Here is a 22,691-nt window from a genome sequence, read left to right as displayed (position 1 = left end):
TTAAATTAAAATTCAGCAAGCCGGTTTTGATATTAATATCTTTTCAGCTTTTTAATAAACCTTTCAGTAATAATACAATTCCTTCGTTATGCCGAATGTAATGTGGAAATTGTGCTGAAATACGTATAGCTACATTTAATAGTTGACTGCCGCAACATTTTCCCAATTGTCAAAGTTTCATATCTCATTTCACTCGCACACTTTCACGTTAACTTTGTTCTTATTTTTCAGAGTAAGCAAAGACATTGCATGAGCATTCGCTTCTCAAATGTGTGTTGTATGAGCTTAAACCAAAGTTGATACCCGGAAAAACAGCAAAAACATTAAATTCCGGAAGCAAACGTCCAAAGACTCTAATCTGCCTATGTTTTCAAAACATCCAAAGATTTGAATCCTTCTTGCGTAAGTTACTGTATGAATAAGAAGTTATTCAAACCAGAGAATCTTCACAAATTGCATATGCAATTCACCGCATATTTTGTTCCAGCAACTTCAGCTCCGTGCGATTTTATGAGTGAGTACCTCTAATTAATTACTTAATGAAATTTAGCTTTTAATTACTCTGGCTTTAATCCAAAAATAGCAGTCAAATGCCAAGACCAAAACTGGAACACACATTCGAAATTGTTCAGACCTCATTGCCCCAAGAGGTGTAACCGCAGGGCAGGGTGGCCCAGTGGGTACAGTTAAAGAGGACCGAGAGTAGAGCTGTGAGTTTCGGGTTCGATCCCTGCACGACAGTTCGACAGTTCTGGTCAAAATCGGCAAGGTAGCCGAATTGTTGAGAATAGCAAGATCGGAATAGTCAATTGCAGGTTCGAAACCCCCCGCAAGCTGTAAAAATTCTGCGATCGCTAGCAGGCCAGAGTTGGCTTATTCAACGCTGACACCACTATTACCAAGTGGAAAACTTAATCAACTCACAAATCGGACTGTAAACTAGTGAGCAGATGCATAGTTGAAGGCAGAATTACCTTCAAATGTTGCAACCAAGAAATTATTGCAATTACAATTGTTGTGCAGCTAAATTTCATTAAAACAAAACAATTGTAATCGTAATATGGCTCTAAGAAGTAGGTCATATTAGTTACGTGGGCCAGGAATGCTCTAGGCTAGTTTGGGCTCTCGTGCTTTTGAGGCACAAAAACCGCAACGCTGCCCAGGTTTTTGCATCCGTAACGGTCGGAGTCCGGTTTTTTGTTATCAGAGATACGTGCTTTGCTGCACGTCACATTTCCGGTTCCAGTTAATTCAATACGAAAGAAAAGTACTCGCAAATCTGTACTAGCACATTTTTTTGCAAGTGAGAACTGACCTGAGAAGATATATTAATTATTGGCGTCGTTTGAATGATCACACACAAGTGTTACACAAGCAGAAGTGACGCCTATATGATAATATTTAAGAAATCAACATGCTAAATACGTTTCTACGCTGCAATAAGTCATGTTTTGAAATATTCAACCTCAAACAATAGTAAAACAAGCGATCTTATACTCAAATGTCGGAGTCCTCTAACATTTAATAAAGCATTACATCATATTACACTGTTATTTACACATAAATGGACCCAAGAGGCCATACTCCACCCGATCATCTGACTGATCGTAACTATAGCCTATCATTGTTCTGTATAGTTTCAATTCTGCATGCCAACTGCTTAGAGGCTTCATGTAGCTACACTTCATTGTATGGCCATCGTGATTTAGTTAATTTGGATCAAATCAATTAATACCCAGATTAATTCTACTAACGAATTATTCACAATGTATATACGAATATTCATCATGCATTAAATTTGCGAGCACCAGCTGCAAAAGTGGAATCCGTAGTAATCTCAGCACATCCACGTTATTGGTAACACCAACTAAATATTAATGATATTCAAGTTTAAATTAGTTTCATAATGTGACTGAAACCGTTCCTATGCGCTGGACTGACGGTTATTGAACACTATTGAGCACTACTGAACACTATTGAACACTATTGAGCACTACTGAATTATAATCTTGACTGGCGTATAATCTTGACTGACGTCGCGCGTTCAACAGTCCACGTCAGTCCGCCAGTCGTGTGACGGTATTCGAAACATGGCAAAATGGAAGCAGGCTTCTGTTGACCTTGTTAGTTACAAGTTTTTTGTCTGAAGTAAAAACTATAAAGCGATAAATTCTGCCGTTTTTCCATGGCTAGCTCATGAGCCCTGGACAGCTTTCTCTGAGACAAGTTACCGAACATCGGGTGCGGCTATAATAATTTCTCTCTTTGATCTCGAGTCTCGACACGCTTGCCGGTGCCACATTTTTGGCAGCTGATTATTACTGACATCTAGGTTAGCTTCTGGGCAGTGAAAAATAATTTTTGTATGGCTGTGACAAAAAAAAATATAGCAAATTTCGATCACACTTTATGATGGCCTTTCGCTGTGACAAGAAGTTTGATGGTATTGAATTGAATTGAATTATTGAACATAGAAATATTGGTATTGGTAATACCGTCATAGAAATATTTTTATTGACGTTATTGAATTGAACATAGAAATATGAGAGTAAACTTTTTCGTCACATGCAGAAAATCTTTAAGCTAAATAACCAAAAATACCCTAACACAAGCTTATTAATATCAATTCATGTACCGGTTAAAATAATAAGCCTGTATTGCAGAAGTTATAAACAAAAAACAACCTAATTACTGTAACAATATAACAGGAAAGTAAGTCAATTCTGATGCAGAGTCAATTCTGACCTGCATTTTTCTGACAAACAATTTGATTGAAAATTAGGTTTAGGCTTCTTTGTTTCGTTTGGATGCATTTAATACTTGCCGCTTCTTTAGAAATATTTGCACGAGAGATCATTTGCCATTCTTTTTCCCGCATATGCGAGGAATTGTTCAGAAAACGTGAAATCGAAGAAAGGTTCATACAGTCCGCATTGAAACGCGCGAGCATATTTTGCGCTCTGCAATCATCATGATGTAGTGCATGCAATATCTAATACGAGCTTAATTGCTAGTAAATTTTCAATCCGGATGTTTGAATCCGCCTAGAAATTGAGGCAAAGTCATTATTGTAACGCCGAGCGACATCCCATTAACACTGCAGTTACAGTAGGTTCCATTATCTCTGCAATAAGACGATGCGAAAGACGGAGAGGTGATTTTTTTTATCCCCACCTGAATGCTCAAATAATACTTCAACTAATCAATATTTTTATCCCACTTGAATGCTCAAATAATACTTCAACTAATCAATCTTTTTATCCCACTTGAATGCTCAAATAATACTTCAACTAATCAATCTTTTTATCCCACTTGAATGCTCAAATAATACTTCAACTAATCAATATTTTTATCCCACTTGAATGCTCAAATAATACTTCAACTAATCAATCGATGAATGTTTCGAAGGCGCCGCTCTAAGCATTTGAATAGACTGATCAAAAAAACTGACTGCATCGGGAAAATTTCCATTTCCAATTATTAAATATTTTGCCCAATAAGAAAACGTCGTATTACTTAATCACATGAAATAATTATTTATGCTGATATTTTGAAAGTATACAATAAAATGTTCAAATAAAATATTTATATAAAATTGATAATAATAATATTTAAATAAAATATACAATAAAATGTTTAAAAATATAAGACACTACGATGACGAAAATTAATCCAAGATAATTCATATTTTCTTCAAAGTACCAAAGCCCGAGTGAATAAGAAATGGACATCTCGCAGTCCACTCTCGACCGACGCATGCGCACCTCTTGAGAACTTAACCATCGATACCGTAAATAAAAAATCCCCTTTGATAATCGCGAGGCGGCGGCATCAATTGCCTATAGCGAGCAAAATTGTTTCGTTTTATTGCGTCACGGCGGATTGCGCTTGTGCCTAACAGGAAATGCGCATCGCTTCAAGAGGGAAAGAAGCGCTCTAGGCCAGTGAGAAATCCTGCCGCATTTCTTCAGGAATAGTTGCTTTGTATACATATCTAGTGAGATGAACTGCTGTAAATGCGTGCTATCTTAGATGGTATGTGCAGCCATCTCAAAGCGATCAACCTCCATCAGGTAATGGCTGCTTAGAGAATTCTAAGTGCCGTTTAGTTACAACGAAGGCATATCTCGGTAATCAAGTTCCGGAGCGCGTAAATTTTGTTTCGTGAATATGTTTAAACATCGTAAATTCTGTGAAAGCATCTGCCTAGTATTATCCCAACATGGAGACGAGCTATGCGATGTAGATAACTTAAATATCATTCCAACATCCTCGTAAATAATCACTTAAATACTGCCCGATAAAAATCAATTATTAGCATCAGCCTTCAGGTGACTAACTACCGTAAATGACATAGTTACTTCAATCGTTGTTTGAACTACATAGAAATATCTTATATTAAGAATAACCTGTATATTCGAAGCCTAAAATAGTTTAAAATTATACACATAACATGCAACCGTCGAGATGACACGTAACGTTTCTTAACACACGACCAACAATCGTCGTCTCTAGTAGTGACGCTGACCTCTAATTATGACGTTAAGTCATAGACACGGACGTAGCAACGTTATAAACTTTACGCTCTGCTTCTATCGTACGGTTATGGGGCGCAAATAAACCTTGTATAATAGGAGGCCTGGAGCTGTCCTGGAGTTGGTTGTTAGCAGGACACTTGGAGCGGACCAAGAGTCTGGTGTTCGCTCTGGTGTATGGTCGCTACACGTGCACCTCAACACAACATCAGCACATGCTAAACAGGTAGTAATACCGACATCTCAAACACAAATTTCACGACCCATCAAAATCAAACAGAACAATCACGACAAACTCAGTGCGTTATTATATACTAACGATTTCCACACGTTTTCAGCGTACACAAATGAGTCAAAAATTTAAGCTGTGTAAATCCTGGAACGTTGCCTGCTACTAGGCGCGTGCGTCGCGTAGGTTCGCTCTTGAGTCCTTTCCACGGGACAGAAGCGAAGTAACGTTTAATTTATCTGAGGTGAATTGTATTCTATTACGATCGTACGAAATATTTTCCCATTCTAAAGTTAATACCTCAGCACGCTTCATTCTAGTCAAGAAAAGCACAAGAATAGGCGACAGGCCTATCCAGGCCTATTCTTTAATGCCGAAGATACTATACTATTCTGTTTCTAATTTATAATTTTTTTTAAGAATTGTAGTGCGTAATGCCATTTATTTAATGATAATGCTTAATTTTTAGAGACAAAGAGATTAGAAAAATGTATTAATGAGCTCCTCGGTGTTTGTTCAATATAATATTGATTTTCGCCGTATTCATGAACAGATTTTCATCACAATAGAACTACGTGATACCTAGACAATTTATCTAGTATGGCGCTAACTTGAGTACTTTCAAGCACTAAATATAAAAGACAACCAACAAGCGATTAATTCATATCGGACCACTACATCGTTGTAGAATATCAATTCTTTACTCCTGCTTCCCTTTAAACTATATATAAATTATAACTATATATATAATATATAACTATATAATATATAACTATAAACAATATTTACATCAACTCCTCAATCCTGCTTCTCATTAAACTATGCTGCTGCTGCTGCTGCTGCTGCTGCTGCTGCTGCTGCTGCTGCTGATGCAGCTGTTGCTGTGGCTGCTGCTGCTGTTAATGCAGCTGTTGCTGTGGCTACGGCTGTTGCTGGTGCTCCTACTGCAGCTGCTGACGATATATGCAGCTGCTATGCTCATCAATGTTAATAATTTCTTAACTGCCAATAGTTAACATTGCTGCTGTAATGCTGGTAACGCAGGTTGCATTGAAGCATTAATTCACTGCGTCTGGTCCCGTAGCTGACAGTGATGCTAACCTTACTGCTGACGATACTGTGACTGCGGCTAATAATTTAATGAAATAATTTAATATAATAATGTAATGTAATGAAAATAATGTAATGTGACAATGCTGCTCTTGATGCTTTTGATATCTCCGGGCTGCCATCAGTGTCAATTACTATTCCTGTTCATGGTGCCATTGACACTACCACTAGTATAGCGCCTCTGCCGTTACTATTGCTGCAGGTGCTGCCACTGCCGCTAACCGCTGCCGGTACAAGCGCCATATGTTGACGTCTTTGGAGCCAACGTCTCGAGGTGTAGGAGCTAGCGTGTCCTGTGCACAACTGCACGCAACAATGCAGCTAAACAACAACGTTTAAATAATGAAAACCTCATTANAACAAAAGGTCGTTTATATTAGTAGTGTTGAATAACTAACGAGGCAATAAGTTGTTTATGTTAATAGTATTGCCTGTTAAAACATTTATCCCAACTGAACGAAATGTTTATTTTTTCAATGCTGCAAATAACGAAGAATTCAGGCGTGAATAACATTATCATGTTATTAAACAAACAAATGCAAGCCTATAATATAAGTCCTTGAGAACAAAAACTAACAATTTTAGTGAATATTTATATACTAATAAGAGCGCAGGTTTATCGTTGTACTGGTTACAATATTTTTAGTTAATGACTTGACACTAATGCGTTCTCCGCAACCAGAATTCATGAAATTGCGCACCATTTAATCTTGATTGCTTTTATACCTGTATAGAATAACGATCAAATCTAATTGTCTCAAACCCTGTCACAGCCCGCCACTGCTGAAGATCATGAGTGTTCTAAGTGTACTCTATCGTCTGTCGTCGCGTAACTGCATCTGATAGCTGTAATAGACTTAGCAATAGAGCTTGTCAATATCATTACATTTAAGATCTATTATATTAAGTTGGAATATATTTATAACCTTAGTCAATATAAAGAGTATCCCACGCGGACGCTGTGATGTCGGAGCAGCGGGACTGCGGTCGTTGAGCTGGCTGTAAATAATCCAGACTCTTCCATTGCTGTACGGCAGCCACATGATGGAGCAATGATTGCTTGTGGAATGATGACTATTGGCAATGACTTATGATGAAATAATGACATGAGAATGAGATATAAAAGACAAACTAAGAAGGATAGATGACCGAGAAAAAACGGTAACGAGATGAAAGTTGAAAAACCGATAAAAGATGGTGAAGAGTAGACGAAGAAAGCAAAAAAATTGTTATGGCGAGGTACTAAAATATAATGCAAATGGAACATAAACGAAAGAAAAAACAAAGGACAAGATCGTCTCCGAGTTATGCAGAGAATGTCCTCCGCAAATGCCAGCAAACGGGTGTATGCGCCATCATGGCTAAATGGGACAATGGTTGGCATGTTGGTAAGTGAGAAATACATGCTTCAAGATCCTGGTATCCCATATACAGCAGTGATAGCGAACTCAGTGCAGCAATAAAATTTGTCACAGCAAATGTGAAGCAGTTTCTGCAGCAACAGATGCTGGTATTTTAACTGCGGTTAAAACGTTACGTGCTTTAACATCAAGTGAAAATACACATTTTCATCATCAGTGCAGTTTTAATCTTGAATCTAATTTTAAGCAACAAAAAAGTTGGCAGTATAGGTGCGTCACTATATGAGCAACAGTAGCTTCAAAAAATAGTTTAAAAAAATAAAAACACCAGTAGGAGCAGTAAAAGCTATGATCGAGCTACACCAATTTCAACAAGAGTGGCAGAGCCATCGCTCGAATGTTATTCAATTTCTCGCAACATTAACACTGCTCATCCCTGCTGGCTCCTGCTACGCTCCGTCTTCTGTATATAGAGCATGGAAACGATATACGTACATCGAATAACTTCATTACGTCATGAAATAATCGCTTATGAAAATGCATGAGCGAGCGAACTCCGAAAGAGGAGATCTTAAGAAAGAGAGCCTCCTTGTTAGACAAATGCATATTACAAGCGAATATTCCGCTGCATTTGGTGTAAATTACATCAGCAGGTATCACTTTGGTCATCCAAGCGACAGGAAGAAGTTTTTATTAAAGTGATTTTTTATCTCAATATATCTATTATTGATTATTAATGCTATTAGCTGTGTTCGCAGAGCGAAAATCAAGCCAACTCGCACACCAAGCCAGAGTTCATTGCATCTGAGTAGATTATTCACACGTTATCCACGGTGGTCGTTATCATCAAACACTTGACGCAGCCTGACGTTGAGCATTTCTCAGCATATTTTCTTTCCTGTTTACAAAGGCAGTCTTTGGAGTTGGGGTAACGTCTAATTTTTGGATCTATATAGACTTCGTAGAAAACAGCGTATTATTTATAACGGGAGTAAATTAGCGTCTTTTGTGCTAAACGAGAAGTCGTGCGCTAACGCGAGCGGCTTTTGTCGCTGTCAAGATGAACTCGTTTGCGTCTCACTATAATAAATTTCGAGTATGCATCCTGATTGAAAGTAGATTTAATTATTTAGAGGACTATACTGTGCTTCAAGATGCTGTATTCCTGAGCTCGTTTTCAAACAGTTAATTGAACTGAGAAGCAAATGGAATAACTGAATAGAGTCAAGTCAAATAAACAGTTTTCATTTATCACGTTCCTTACAATCAATTTTTAATATTAAGGCTATACGCAGCAACGAAAAGTCGATCATTTCGTTGATGTCGCTCCGTATTAATGACTCCATAAACATTTCTGCTAGTTTAGAGATCATGGATTCGCATATGACATTTTCATAATGCCTTGAATAATCTTGGTCGTGGTTATCACTAAATAACACGCGTATTTTAATTATGATACGTTAAGAGCATTTCATCACATGTTTCATGTAGACTGAAAAGTTTAGTTATTGCATCCAGAAGCAACCCATCAGTTAACAGGAACTGACGGCAGCTGTCATCTGCATAACGGAGATGCGCCTGCGGACTAGCAGACATTTATTTAAAACTAATAATATAATTGAAAATACACGTGGCTTATTTTAACGGTTAATTTTAACCTAAAGTAAACGGATCAGCAAGATTACCGTTAATATTAGTTTCGAGAGCATTACAAATTGATTTATCCGTCAAAACCATTCTAGTTCGTCTAATTTAACTCGACACTGTGACATTGTGATTGTAACGCCTGAAATAAGGCATACGTAAAAACAAGTACACTTATTGTAGAATTGCACAACAACGAGGAATTTAAATCTCCTAAGTCTTCTGAAAATGTTAGTAAAATAGGTCATACTCATATCAAAAACAGTACAAATACAAATTTTGCAACAAACTGATCCACTTATGACTTAAAGGGAATCAATAAACAACGTTAAGTCCTTTAAAAAATTGCGCAGTCACCAAGAAGTTTGCAATGACTTTGCACTACGTGGCGTACGTATGCAGCACGGTTAGGCATGCGTAGCTACAGCCTGCCATATGGATGCCATATGGAGTCATCTACGATTCTACGTCGAGCGTACAAATGGAGCGTCTTTCAATACACACACGGCGCATGAAGCTCCAAATCACTCCTTGGTTTTTACGACATTGATCTTGATCTTGAGACGAGGCTTGACAACTGGAACTGGTCTTCAGTTTAATGTATTGAATTCTTGCTATTGTGTATTCGCCTTAGAGCATATAAGTCATACGAGACTGCAATCGAGCTGAATTAATTCTACGCTTTATCAACACTTTCACAAGAAAGCATAGGAATCTGAAGAAATCCAAATTTCTGAAACAAGCGAATAAAGGTTTTTCATTATGAGATAAATTCACTCCTGTGGATTTTATAAATTTTTGCATAATGGAGGAGTAAGTTTTAATTGAAGGATCTATTAAGTACAGTCACTACGCTGAAAAAAATGTTGTAGAATATAAATCAAAACATTCAAACGTAAAGAGTAACTATCTTGCCTCAATTTAATGTAATTGAATCAAATTACTTTAATTGATTGAATTGCTATTGCTACGTCCGTCTTTAAAAAAAAGACGGAAAGTTCATCAATTGTCCGAGTCATAATTGTAATTTAAAAGCTCATATTTTATTTTTTGGGCTTTATTTTATGATGCTACTATGTATGGAACGATGGTCAGATAATTTAATATGATAATTTAATTGGAGGAGATTTAAACTGATCCTATATTATTAACTTACCCGCTATAAAGTGTTAAAGTGAGCGGCAATTTCTATACGCTGTTTTCTTTCTGAATAGAAATTATTGAAACGACATTGTAAAGAGCCAAAACTCTGGTCCGCTGTGAGCTAAATTTAGGTAGGATAGTTAGAAGGCTAGAATGCATATACACTAAATTCTAGTAAGCTAACATTGAAGTAGGTGTCTTCTAGTTAGTTAACATTGAAGTAGGTGCCTGCTAGAAAGCTAACATTAAAGTAGGTGCCTGCTAGAAAGCTAACATTGAAGTATGTGCCTTAATTTTAGTAAGCTAACATTGAAGTAGGTGCCTTCTAGTTAGTTAACATTGAAGTAGGTGCCTGCTAGAAAGCTAACATTGAAGTAGGTGCCTTCTAGTAAGCTAACATTGAAGTAGGTGCCTTCTAGTAAGCTCACATTGAAGTAGGTGCCTTCTAGTTAGTTAACATTGAAGTAGGTGCCTTCTAGGAAGCTAACATTGAAGTAGGTGCCTTCTAGTAAGCTAACATTGAAGTAGGTGCTTTCAAATAAGCTAACATTTAGGTACGTGACTTCTAGTAAGCTAACATTTAGGTAAACTGTATTCTAAGAACCGAATATTTAGTTANTAACTTTTTTTTGAAAGTATGGCCCCCGGAGTCGGGCGTACCCCTCGGCATATACAGCACAGGGACTTTGGTTCCTGCTTGTATAGTGACGGGACAGTCGAGGAATAGTGGAGGAAATGAAGGAACAATAAAGTAACAATGAAGATAGAATGAACGAATAATAAAGGAATAATGGAGGAATAATGAACGAACAATAAAGTAGCAATGAAGGAATAACCGAATAATGAACAAAAAATAAAGTAGCAATTAAGCAATAATGAATGAACAATAAAGTAAACGGTGAAGGAATAATTAATGAACAATGAAGTAACAATGAAGGAATAATGAACGAACAATGAAGCAACATTGAAGGAATAATTAATGACGGAATAATTTAAAAAACAATGTTAGAACAGTGAAAAAAACAATATCGGAACAATGAAGAAACAAAGAAAGAAGAATGATGGATGCAGCGAATGACGTGCTAATGTTTAGCCAGTCATATCTCTGCCAGAGTTCATTTCCGACGAGATTACATCCCATTGAATCATAGGTTGTTTAATTAATAAAAAGCGTATATTTATAATCTCCATAAAATGACCTCATTAAAATTACACATGTAGAAATCCTTAATTTAAATGACATACATCCGGAACAAATGTAACACTTCGTTACATTAACCTAGAGCGCGAGTAATGAGTGTAATCATAGGTTGTTTAATTAATAAAAAGCGTATATTTATAATCTCTATAAAATGACCTCATTAAAAATACACATGTAGAAATCCTTAATTTAAATGACATACATCCGGAACAAATGTAACACTTCGTTACATTAACCTAGAGCGCGGGTAATGAGTGTAATCATAGGTTGTTTAATTAATAAAAAGCGTATATTTATAATCTCTATAAAGTGACCTCATTAAAAATACACATGTAGAAATCCTTAATTTAAATGACATACATCCGGCACAAATGTAACACTTCGTTACATTAACCTAGAGCGCGAGTAATGAGTGTTCTCATAGGTTGTTTAATTAATAAAAAGCGTATATTTATAATCTCTATAAAGTGACCTCATTAAAAATACACATGTAGAAAATCTTAATTTAAATGACATACATCCGGCACAAATGTAACACTTCGTTACATTAACCTAGAGCGCGAGTAATGAGTTTTAGCCAGTCATATCTCTGCCAGAGTTCATTTCCGACGAGATTACATCCCATTGAATCATATGTTGTTTAATTAATAAAAAGCGTATATTTCTAATCTCTATAAGGTGACCTCATTAAAATTACACATGTAGAAAATCTTAATTTAAATGACATACATCCGGCACAAATGTAACACTTCGTTACATTAACCTAGAGCGCGAGTAATGAGTGTAATCATATGTTGTTTAATTAATAAAAAGCGTATATTTATAATCTCTATAAAGTGACCTCATTAAAAATACACATATAGAAATCCTTATTTTAAATGACATACATCCGGCACAAATGTAACACTTCGTTACATTAACCTAGAGCGCGAGTAATGAGTGTATGTAACGGAGTTAATTTTCTTGCATTCCTCGCTAGATTCTTTATTGCATCCAAGTTTTTTTTTCTCGTGCGTTCAGCAAGAGCGCGCAACCGCGGGCAATGGCAAGCGCACACGCCAGCGCGAGTTGCAAAAGCGCGCTTTTAATTCTTACAATGCGCATCTAGATCATTAAATGTCTATTTCCGGACATTACATTTAATTTAGAACAATATAGTCAATTTGCTCGTCTAGATCATTAAAATGATAGAAAGTAAAGGTGAAGTTTTATAAGTAAGACTTAACACATCTGGAAAGTATGGTCAACAATTAAAGTGACTGATTACAGCATTGGTTGAATGCCTTTACATCTATCAGCTCAGAAAGTCAGCCATCTGTCGTGTTTAGGAGTGAAGTATAGCGATGCTATTGAATGAGTCTTGCCTGATCACGAGCTTTCAAGCAGTTAACCTGGTCAGTAGGTGTGAACAACTGCACTCTCTAACCTGTTCACTTAGCACGAGCTACCCTAACACCAGGATACAAGCTTTGATGTCTGCACGTCAAGATTTCGATCAAAAGAAATGAATATAAATATTATAAGAGGTAGAAGTGTGTGATTTACGTATGAAAACGTTCACTTAAATTTGAAATTCAATCAAAATACAGACAAAAAGATTAACTCAATGTTACGACATGGTTATTCCAATAAAATTTAGGATGACATTTTGATGATCTGCATTAATTAAAGCGTTCAATTCAGCTGAGCATGAAGCCATAATTGGGAATTTTCGGATGGCTATCAGCGAGGAACTCTTAATCTAAACAAACGCGCATAATGTCTCGGCCCCGGTAGTTTTTTAGCACTTATAGCATTGATTGGCAATGAAGGGCAATCAATCGTTCCGTAGTAAGATTTTTCTGGAACAAATGCGATGCGGATTAAATTATCGATGGTTTAATCATGCAAAATAAACTTAAATTCATGGGTTTAAATTTTAAAATAGTCCTTTCCTTTAAAGACATTTCAATGCGGGGGAAAAAAGTCGTCCACTCGCAATGGGGTCCTTGTCCTTGGTCTGAGATGGTCGCGTGAGGCTGTTGGAGGGGAATTTTTTCTAATCGTGATATGCGTCGTCCGCTTACAGTTGAATTACGGAATGTACGGAACTCATTGTGATTGAATTACGGAATTACATTCATTACGGAATGTATTTGCTTGGCTTACTCCTGAAAGTCTAGTGAACGTTTTTTAAAGAAATTGGGATGGATTTTAATGCCGCGTACAATGAGACCCAATTTAGATGATTTTCAATTGCGAGAAGTTGGATAAATTCATTCAACTACAATTCATAATTACATTTACAGAGAAAATCAAAGCGTTACTGTGGATTTTTTATTCAATATAATCTAGATGAATATTTCCGTCTTACGTGGGCCAATAAATAACAATACGAATAAAATTTCATCCCCATTACTGTAGCTTGGTTAATTGTCAAAGTAATTGACCATTTGTGAGCAGATCGAGGAGATTCAGCGGATTTTAATAAAATCAACCAACAAAGTCGTATACTCATGCGAAAGAGACACGCAGATCGGTTGTAATCATGGATATCTTAAACTTTGAAGTTCAGTTTATTGAAAGACAGACATTTCAATTATCATCATATAATCTACTTGAAGCCTTTGCCTACTAACTAAATATATTTACCCACCTTTAGTTACTGGTAGCATGATAGATGTGGTAGTCGGCCTGTTGCTGTTAGACGGTCGAACTTTATGCGGGTAGAGCCATACATTAAATATGAGGAGACACCACAAACAAATTCGTAATTTCGTTTAACCAAACAAGGTGAATATATTCGCAACTTTTGTCAAGCGAATAATTTGCTCAAAACGGGGAAAGTCCTTGAACAGCATCGCGTACCTGGTTCAAGATTCCGTTGTTGTGTTCTAATTACGATGTTAAATTTCGCACAATACATGTCTGCAAGTCTATTGTATCTTTCACAATCAAATTTTAATCCCAAACCTAATGATTTTATAAGAAATTTGAGCAGTTGAGCTGAATCTGAAAAGAAATAAATATGTTTATTGAATCTTCATATGCTTGTGCAGTCCACTAAAGAAAAGAAACAAGGATATCATAACGAATTATACAAAATGGGAAAAGTCGCATTGAGAATTTGAACTTTTGAACGAATTACTCATAATGAAATCTCACAATACGTTGGCAAAAATTTAATTCGTATTCATGCCCAAATAACCGCGTAACATTTCTGATCAATAATCATTCATTCGCTTAATTACGCGAAACCCAGAGCCAAAAATAAAAAGATGAATAACGATAATCTTATGATTATTCTCCAATGCTGTACAACGGCGAATTAATTAACAGTATTCATCGTATTTACCCAACGAAATTACCGACAACTTCCAAAAGTTATCGAGGTAAAAACGTAAAGCCTCGTTTTCCCAAATTCATCCTCTAAGACTAATCTTGAGAATCGTGGTCACGCAAGAGAAAAACTTCATATCACTCAGCGGGAATGCGGAGCGGCATATGGCCGATGGATGATGATAACTTGGTTCAAAATGCTTAGTCTTCCCGAGACATTTTCACAGCGGATCGTCCTCTCCGTAAACATGCTCGCCCTCCAACACATGCTATCATGTAGATCCCCAAAAATATCGTCCGCATAAAATCACGCCATATGTTGCTGTTATTTGCCTATCGGACAAAGAAAATTCCTAGCCCGCCCTAACGGGTTTCAATTCCGAAAAATCTGCCGTTGCGATCAGCCAGGTGCGCGCTTGGCAAAACAATTTAAAACTTCATTAGTGAGCCAGGATTAGTATTTGAAGAAAGCTTGCAGTGTATTATAAGCAAATACAAGAGTAAATGTTTGAATTACTTCAGTGGAAGCAAAGATATTAGTAATTACTACCTTACTGGTATCACTATTAATAATTTATATTTTCATCCAGGCGAGACATTATCATCGATTAATCACCCTTATTCAGCATTGCGAGGTTACGTTGCAAAAACATATTTTCTCCAGAAAATACTTTCAGGACATATTGGATATTCTTACCTACATTTATATTTTCCTGGTATCATGCAGTTATGAAAATAGCAAGCGATAGCTTAATGATCAATTTCTAATTATTCCTAAGAATATGATAGTTTATTTTGGTCGCTACAAGTAATGATAGTGAAGAAAAGTTTCTTGGTGACACAATTGTATCCAACACACATTCAGCGTTCCTAACACTGAAGAGAACACCAGATTCTTTTTCCATCGATCAATAGAAATTTCTCTAGAAGGAAAGCTAACATTAGACACAAAGATGTCTGCACTTAAAGTAGACAACGAGTAGCAAGTTCTTTCTTGGTTCTTGTAATAAGGACAAAAGACTGTGATCGATTAGCCGTGAAGCAACAGATGCTGCGGACGCCGGCAGTTTGCGGAACCTAAAGTACGGATGGTCGAACGACCGCACGCGTGAGGCCGTGAATGCGTTTCGTGTTAGTTTAACTGAACGATTTTGTTTGGGAAATTCATTCAACTGACTTGGGAGATCAACATAGGAAATCAACATATAGCTGTAAATTAAAGCTGCGCGCTATCAATAAAATAAAGGATTTTTGGGCGCTGAAACTTAATTGGCAAACTCATTTGACGATTGAAATTTTTATCCATCTTAAAGATAGAAAAAATTGTTTGTATTCGCACAATACATAAGTATAAGTAAATCTGGGCCTATAATTTCGCTCATTGCATTGAACAAACCATAGCAAGTGACTCTTGCAAACTATAATGCGTGCGCAATTCACTTGCGTAGTGCCTTGAGTAAACGATAGCAAAATGGAATCGTTACGCCCATAACAGAGACCTTATTTCAGAATAAAGATAATGAAACAATTTTTAGTATTTCATTCAAGTAAAATGCAGAGTTCCGGTGTCATCAGTTGCAAAAGTGACTAGGAAGTGGATGGAAAGGCATCCGGTATGCAGACGTGGAAGTACATCTAACCTTATCTGTTATTTATACGCACGCATAAAGCAGCCTTCCTCAGCTCTCGTGCTAGAAATTACAAACAACGCTGATTGTAGATGTGTTCATTGCAATTGCCTTGCGTCACGCAGCGCTTTGTTGACTTCTTCTCAAGAGGCGCGAGCTACGATCAAAGAAGACGACTCACGGAGCGTCGAACCAAGAGAATAAATATTCGTGTTTTGAAGTCCGTTAGTCTCGACCAGCTGTTAAAGAAGTCTTCGTCAGGCGCTTCACGCATTGTAGGCAAAACAAAATAGCCAAGAGAGGAGGCAGGCGTGTGCATACCGGTTCTTTTGACCTAGTATTGTTCTAACTGCATTTCCCGTTCTTTTTACTGAAATTTTCAACTTCAATAGGTTGACCCTGAATTGAAAATAGGAATACTTTTTCTGCGGTTCTACACCTTATAATTATTTGTTTTTAAAAACACCTACTCACCAGATTAATCTTTTGAGAAGCACTTCCCTGGTATAAACACTTTGAAAAAAATTAAATTATTTTCACAACATGCCACGTGTAATGAAAGCTGTCAATTTATGCAAAGCTCTGTAACCTGTATTAAATTTACTGGAAAATTAATATTAAATTCATTTTTTTGCAGGTCTTGGAAAGACACTTCATGAACATGGTTCATCATTTCGACCACGAGACATACAGCTTCCACTTGGATCACTTCGACTCGCCGAATAGCTCCAAGAATTCGACGCTGTCCTCAATACACAAGCAGAGGATAGACTTACTTTTCCAAAGCCAACGTCAGATTCAGCGAGGTCGCTATACAAGTCAAGACAATTCGTCCCGTGCCTCAACTCGACGAACGTCAGTATCTCCTGCTCCAAGATCACGGTCTAACTCCATTTTAAGGCCTGGCAGACCGGCCCATTTGCGACACTCTTCATCAGTCACAGTAAATACACAAAACGATGGGAAAAATGAAGAAGAGACATTTATTCGTAAGACAAGGGAACAAACTATTTCAAGCAAAGTCGCCGTCAACCAAGAGCCTACGACTGTTATCCGAATTGGTCCAGACTCGAGGCCCCTTCCTCCCAAACCTAATCGAGATTTAAGTGCAAGCAGGGCTCAAGTTAGTGTGACAAACACATCAAGCAATGACGTGCAAGTTAAACCACAACAAACCAAAAAGAATGCTCAAGAAGAGCTTGAGAGAGCCTTTGGTGGGAAAGACCAGCAACAAAAAGCATTCTTAAATACGAGAAGCGCAGTTCAAGCTCAGATTGAAAAGTTATTTGCAGATGCGTCCAAAGAGAATACTGCCAAAAATAATCTCAGAGATGAAATTCCACTAGCGCCTCAACTTACTCCTCACACATCAAGACCCACTCCTGATGCACCCCCGCCTCCTCCACCTCTTGAAACACATCCAGCGTTCAGGAACACACCTTCCCCAAAATCACCATCTTCCACCATAAAACGTAACACACCCTCGCCTCATTCATCGGGCACCGTTAGTGCGTGCAGTACTATTAGCAGGACGTCTAGTAGTCATTCAAGTTCGCAAGGATCTACAACTACCAACTCAAACATGGTGTATAGAGTCAATTACTTGGGAGCAGTTCAGTTAACTGGTAAGGCCACAAGCCTTGAAGTCCTCCAAGATCCTTTGAAACAACTTTATTACATACATAAATTTGGCGTAGCTCAGGGAAGAAGAGTGCCTTTGAGCACACTCTCTATTACAGATTCAGGATTGCGAGTCCTGCGGAATGCAACAGAAAAAGATTCCGTTGATTTTACAAATCCTTTTTCAACGATCGCTGTTTGGGCGGCCATCAAAATGGTCATAAAAAAGAAAATAGGTAACAACGGGCTCGTGAATTACTGCTACGCATTTCTGCCTCTAATATGTGATCCTGAGGCTCAAGAAAAATTTAATACCTACTATCCTCTTGATGTCGCTGATCCAACAGTCATGGAGGGTTCTCATCCGCCCATGTTTGCTTGCGTCATGCGGAAGACGGGAGAGTCTAAAGTTTTGGAGTGTCATGGTTTCATTTGTCGATCTTCCGAAGACGCCATCGTAATCGCAGCAAATCTTTACCAGGCTTTACTTGGTACCATGAACAATGATTCGTCGAGCCCTACTACGGAGCCTGGAGATGTGATGAGTGACAATGAACTGACGCCCACTCGACCACCAAGAAGAAGACGGACTCCTCCGCATTCGAACCAAGGAAGCCTTAGGAGGGCAATCAGCGAAGACATCCTACGGTCAAACACCAGTCAAGACTCGATCACCGGGAGACTCCAGCGAAAAACGAGTAATTTGAATGGACTCGCCATAGCAGAAGAAACTGAAGTGATACCTAACAACAAACTTGTTATCCCAAGAAGTAAGTCATTTGTAAATGTATCACAAGCCTTGGACGCACACAATTTGTTTGGAGATCCTAAAACTAAGATGGGCTTGGGAAGAATTGATGATGTGTTACGAGCAGTGATTAATCCAAACGGCATGTCCTACAGTGAAATGGACCCGCAACACAGAGAACTTCTCATGAAAATGGCCCTGATACTCACCAAAGATGAAATTTACCAGCGATCGAAGAACATAATGAGAAGCCAAAAACCGAGAAGCCACATTCTAGGTGGCTTCGAATCAGATAGCGATGCGTCGACCATAACTTCCGTGATCAAGGCGACAAAGCGGTCGATTTCACGTTTCAGCTCTCGTGCTTCTCATTCACTAAGGCCTTCTTATTTAAAAGAACGAATGCCCCTGAAAAAGTTTAACACCCATCAAGGGCCGATTTCGTTGTCCAAGGACTTGGATGAGCCCAAGTTAAAGGCTGTAAACTATGGTTACATGAGTGACGGAAGTCTCCCACGTCGTACTCCGAAGACTCCCATGCCTCGACGTAGTCCTACTGGTCGAGGGTATGCAATTTACAGTGAATGTGAATATGACAGTGAGTGCTCTAGTAAGTGCTATTGTACACTTCCTCTAAAGAAAGGGAAATCTCACGTCTGCCTGGCTGGGGATAACAAATTTTCATCACTCCATAGTAAAAAGAAACAAGGGTGTGACTGTGATTCCGAGAGCTGCGCAGAAAGCGAACGATGTTATTGTTCACTCAAAAAAATAAAGAAAAATGGGCTGAAGATGTATGAAATTAATCTGGATTCAGAAACGGACACAACTGTAACCAATGGGACTCTGAAGCGAGAGATATCAAGGTCAACAAACAAACTAAGCTCAAGTCATAGCACTGACGAAGTGAGAAGCAACACATTGAAGTCACCCCAGCGTAGGAACTCAAACGCCAGCCACTTGTCACAACCTCTAGAGCGAAGTAAAAGCAGGCTGCAAACAAATTCTACACTTCAAAGAAATCAATTGATGCGTCCTAGAAGCATGTCAACCTCGTCTCCAATTCATCCTGACAGTCTCAGCATTTTATCTCGATCGTCGTCCCAATTACGACCCGCGAGCCGTCCTCGCAGTCGAGCTCTTAGCAGCGACAATATCTTGGAAGAGACCAAAAGCAACCGGAGATATAGACATCAGTCCGGATCATTGGGCTCTACGAACTCAGAGTCCTCGTCCAGAAGTAGCCCAGGACTGGATTCCCATAACTCTGACGGGAGCTCAGCTGATTCGAACTCTTCACAGACGAAGATTCTCTTGCTTTCGGCGGTTGATCCATCAGGAAAGGTCGTCTACAGAAACGCTTCTCAACGTAAACGCCGGCCGACCGACGACACCGCTTCCATCATGTCCATGAAGAAAACTGCAGAAATTGCGGCTCTTTTCTCAGAGTTGAAACTGAGTCAGAAGACCGACCTCATCGAACGTTTACAAGAGCAGGTAAATGTCCCTGAAACTGAAGAGGAGCGCTACGAAATTGTTCATAGCGGTCAAGTGGTGCAGTTTTCAGACAATATTGAGACATCACTCGGGTACCTTCCGTAAAAAAGCTTTGTACTCACAAGCTGACTACAATGACGTAACTAATTTTAATCTTTTTCTCCACAGGATAGCTTTAATATAGTTTTCATATGTTTTAGATCTAAAACAATAGGTTAATTTTTTATTCATAAGACTATATTGTTAGTGCTTTATTATGTTTCGTAGCATTGTCAATCATATGATTAATACATGATACCTACAACATTTTGAGGTAAAAATGCTCCCACGAACTAAATCCTTGACCTTCATTGAAAGACATAGATCGATGATGTTTCTGTTTCTTCCTCAGATCTATCAATACGGCTGAGCCTCAACGCATGCGCATGTTTTGTAGATGGACGACAAATGCACGACGACTCCTCTGGTCTTCCTCCGTACTCTGCTTCTTTTTTGTACTACCTTAGCGTTCAAATTAAGAGTTAGAATGGTGCTGCTTCATGGCTGTGCTCATAGACGAGTGAGATCATGGACTGCACGTAGTTTGCTCATCTGACTGTACAATGGAAGTAGAAAGCATCATAAAAATGTTGTACATAAATTCACTTTTTCAACCATTTTTGTATAGTCGAGCACCCTCATACGTTCTATTATAAGCTATTTAATACATAGCTGGCCACATGATAGTTTAAATGCATAATAAAATCAAATTTCTACCGTTTACGAGTAAAATTACCACGAGCAGAAAATCATTGCTGTTTGAACGCAAAGGTTTGGTGTCTAAACTTTTCATTGACTGAATCTCAGTAAATGATCTTTTCTCCAATTCATTTCATACACATAGTAAATTTTTGACTTATTCAATAAAAGTTCGCGTTCTCTTCTCATTAGATTCGTTTTCCTCGACGTATGCTGTTGACTGTTCCTTACTGCGGTGCTATCATATTTTATTTCAAAATTGGCATTCCTTTTGATCCCTGTACTTCCTTTTCGTCAAAAGATGAATTTTCCCTCATTTCGAATCGACCACTCTTTGGTCACGATTTCCATTCCGTAAATTCCCTATAAATCAATATAAACTACTTCTCGCTAGATACTTTAATTCATTTAAATGCTTTCTAATATAATTCAAAGTTTAACTTATAAGAGGCAAAAAACAGTTCCTCAATACGTAACTGCTTTGTTTGCTCTCGGGAAAAGTTATACCGAGGGACACGAACTTTCGGGCCCGAGTTTGTGAGAACGTCGATTTCAACGTAAGCCGTAACTTAAGTTGGAATAACGTAACCTCTGCAGCGCTCGTCAATTTATAACCAGAAGCCTACGTTAGCATTGAACCGAGTGGCATTAAATTAAAATAAATCTTTATAATAGATCGGGCACTCATGTTACAAATGAGTTGTTTTATTGCTGACTCATGTCAGGAAACATAAGCGCTGAAATGTAAACCTGATTCTGTACGAATATTTCCTCTGGGTTCTTTGGCGTAGTCTGTGTGTTGTTTTGAAGGACAGATAAGATTTCCAAAACTTTATTATTCATAAACTGCGCATGTTGCACGAAACTAAATTTGTATTTTGTAGTCTTCATTTGATCAGAACTGTCTATGAGTTGCAGAAAGGAGTGCCTTCCGTATTGTTGTGTTCATGGTTGAATTAATACATAATATTAATTCAACCATGGTTGTGTTGATCCTAATATTTTCACAAATCTACAAGCTGCGGAACATTTGCATTTAAAATGTGTAGAAGAGAACCAGGCTTCTGGTAAGCATAAATTGTTCCTTGTATTGTTTAATTATTTTAATTCTGTATGGGTTTCGGCAATCTAGGAAACTCTGCAAGATAAATACCGGACCTCTTGAAAAAAATAATTAAGCTTGGTAGCGGATAGTGTAATGATGTTAGGAATTGTTTTAGTTGGGTCGTAATTTCTAATGCTTTTTTAACATCTAAGCAAGTACCATTAATAGTTGGTTAAAACTGAGGCTTTCTCAGTTTTTTTGTATCTCGTTACAAATTTCGAGACCAGGTTATTCCTAACTCCCTGTTCACCCCGCTGTCTCCTACAGCAGCCAGCCACGGTGAATGTTTACACGTTCCAATCAATTGACTAGGTCGTTTAGTATTTATACAGAACTTGACTATAATCCCATTTTCATAACTCATTTTATAATCAACCAGTTTGATCATATCATTAGGTTTCCATAGGCAACTTAGTTTAAGTTTGTAGTATTCAACTCTAATCGATTTTAATTACCAAAGGCGATTATATCAACAAATATGTCGGTGGACTGAGAAACCTCTGAACAAATTATAAACAATTTCTTACCTTGATCAGCCGAAGTTTAATAGATAAGATAATATTATCGAGACGACTCCGCACCTATTAAAATGTATCAAATAAGATCCATTATCCGTATCCTCAGCAAGATCACGAAAAAACGTACAAGTCAGAAACTGCGCGTTTCGACGGTAGCCTGAAATTTGCGGATACGACAAGATCTTGTGTTACATTCTCAAAGTCGGAACAAATTTTGACATCCGAAAAATAGAGAAAACCTGAACATGATTCGTAATTTCAAATTTGGTAGGTACTTTGGTAAAAGAAATAAAGAA

At 37.8% G+C, this 22,691-nt stretch overlaps 1 protein-coding gene across 2 annotated transcripts; it reads left to right on the top strand.

Moving 5' to 3' along the window:
* Positions 1 to 229: 229 nt before the first annotated feature.
* LOC108669674 lies at positions 230 to 21,710 on the top strand. Of its 2 annotated transcripts, XM_018157075.2 has the most exons (3): positions 230 to 514; positions 16,807 to 20,034; positions 20,426 to 21,710. In XM_018157075.2, exons 2-3 carry the CDS (start codon positions 16,825 to 16,827, stop codon positions 20,441 to 20,443), a joined length of 3,228 nt encoding a protein of 1,075 aa, XP_018012564.1. In that variant the 5' UTR covers positions 230 to 514; positions 16,807 to 16,824; the 3' UTR covers positions 20,444 to 21,710. The 2 variants fall into 2 exon arrangements, with proteins under 2 accessions (XP_018012564.1, XP_018012563.1); XM_018157074.2 differs by having other exon boundaries at positions 16,807 to 21,710.
* Positions 21,711 to 22,691: the final 981 nt, after the last annotated feature.

The sequence above is a fragment of the Hyalella azteca genome, unplaced genomic scaffold (assembly GCF_000764305.2).
Source record: "Hyalella azteca isolate HAZT.00-mixed unplaced genomic scaffold, Hazt_2.0.2 contig11840, whole genome shotgun sequence".
NCBI classification, from domain to species: Eukaryota; Metazoa; Arthropoda; class Malacostraca; order Amphipoda; family Hyalellidae; genus Hyalella; species Hyalella azteca.
Note: the sequence above shows the minus strand (reverse complement) of the source record. Positions and strands in the feature narration are given on the sequence as shown.

Excerpts from the sequence above, each read along its gene's own strand:
- LOC108669674 (XM_018157074.2), top strand. The coding sequence starts at position 16,825 with ATGAACATGGTTCATCATTTCGACCACGAGACATACAGCTTCCACTTG.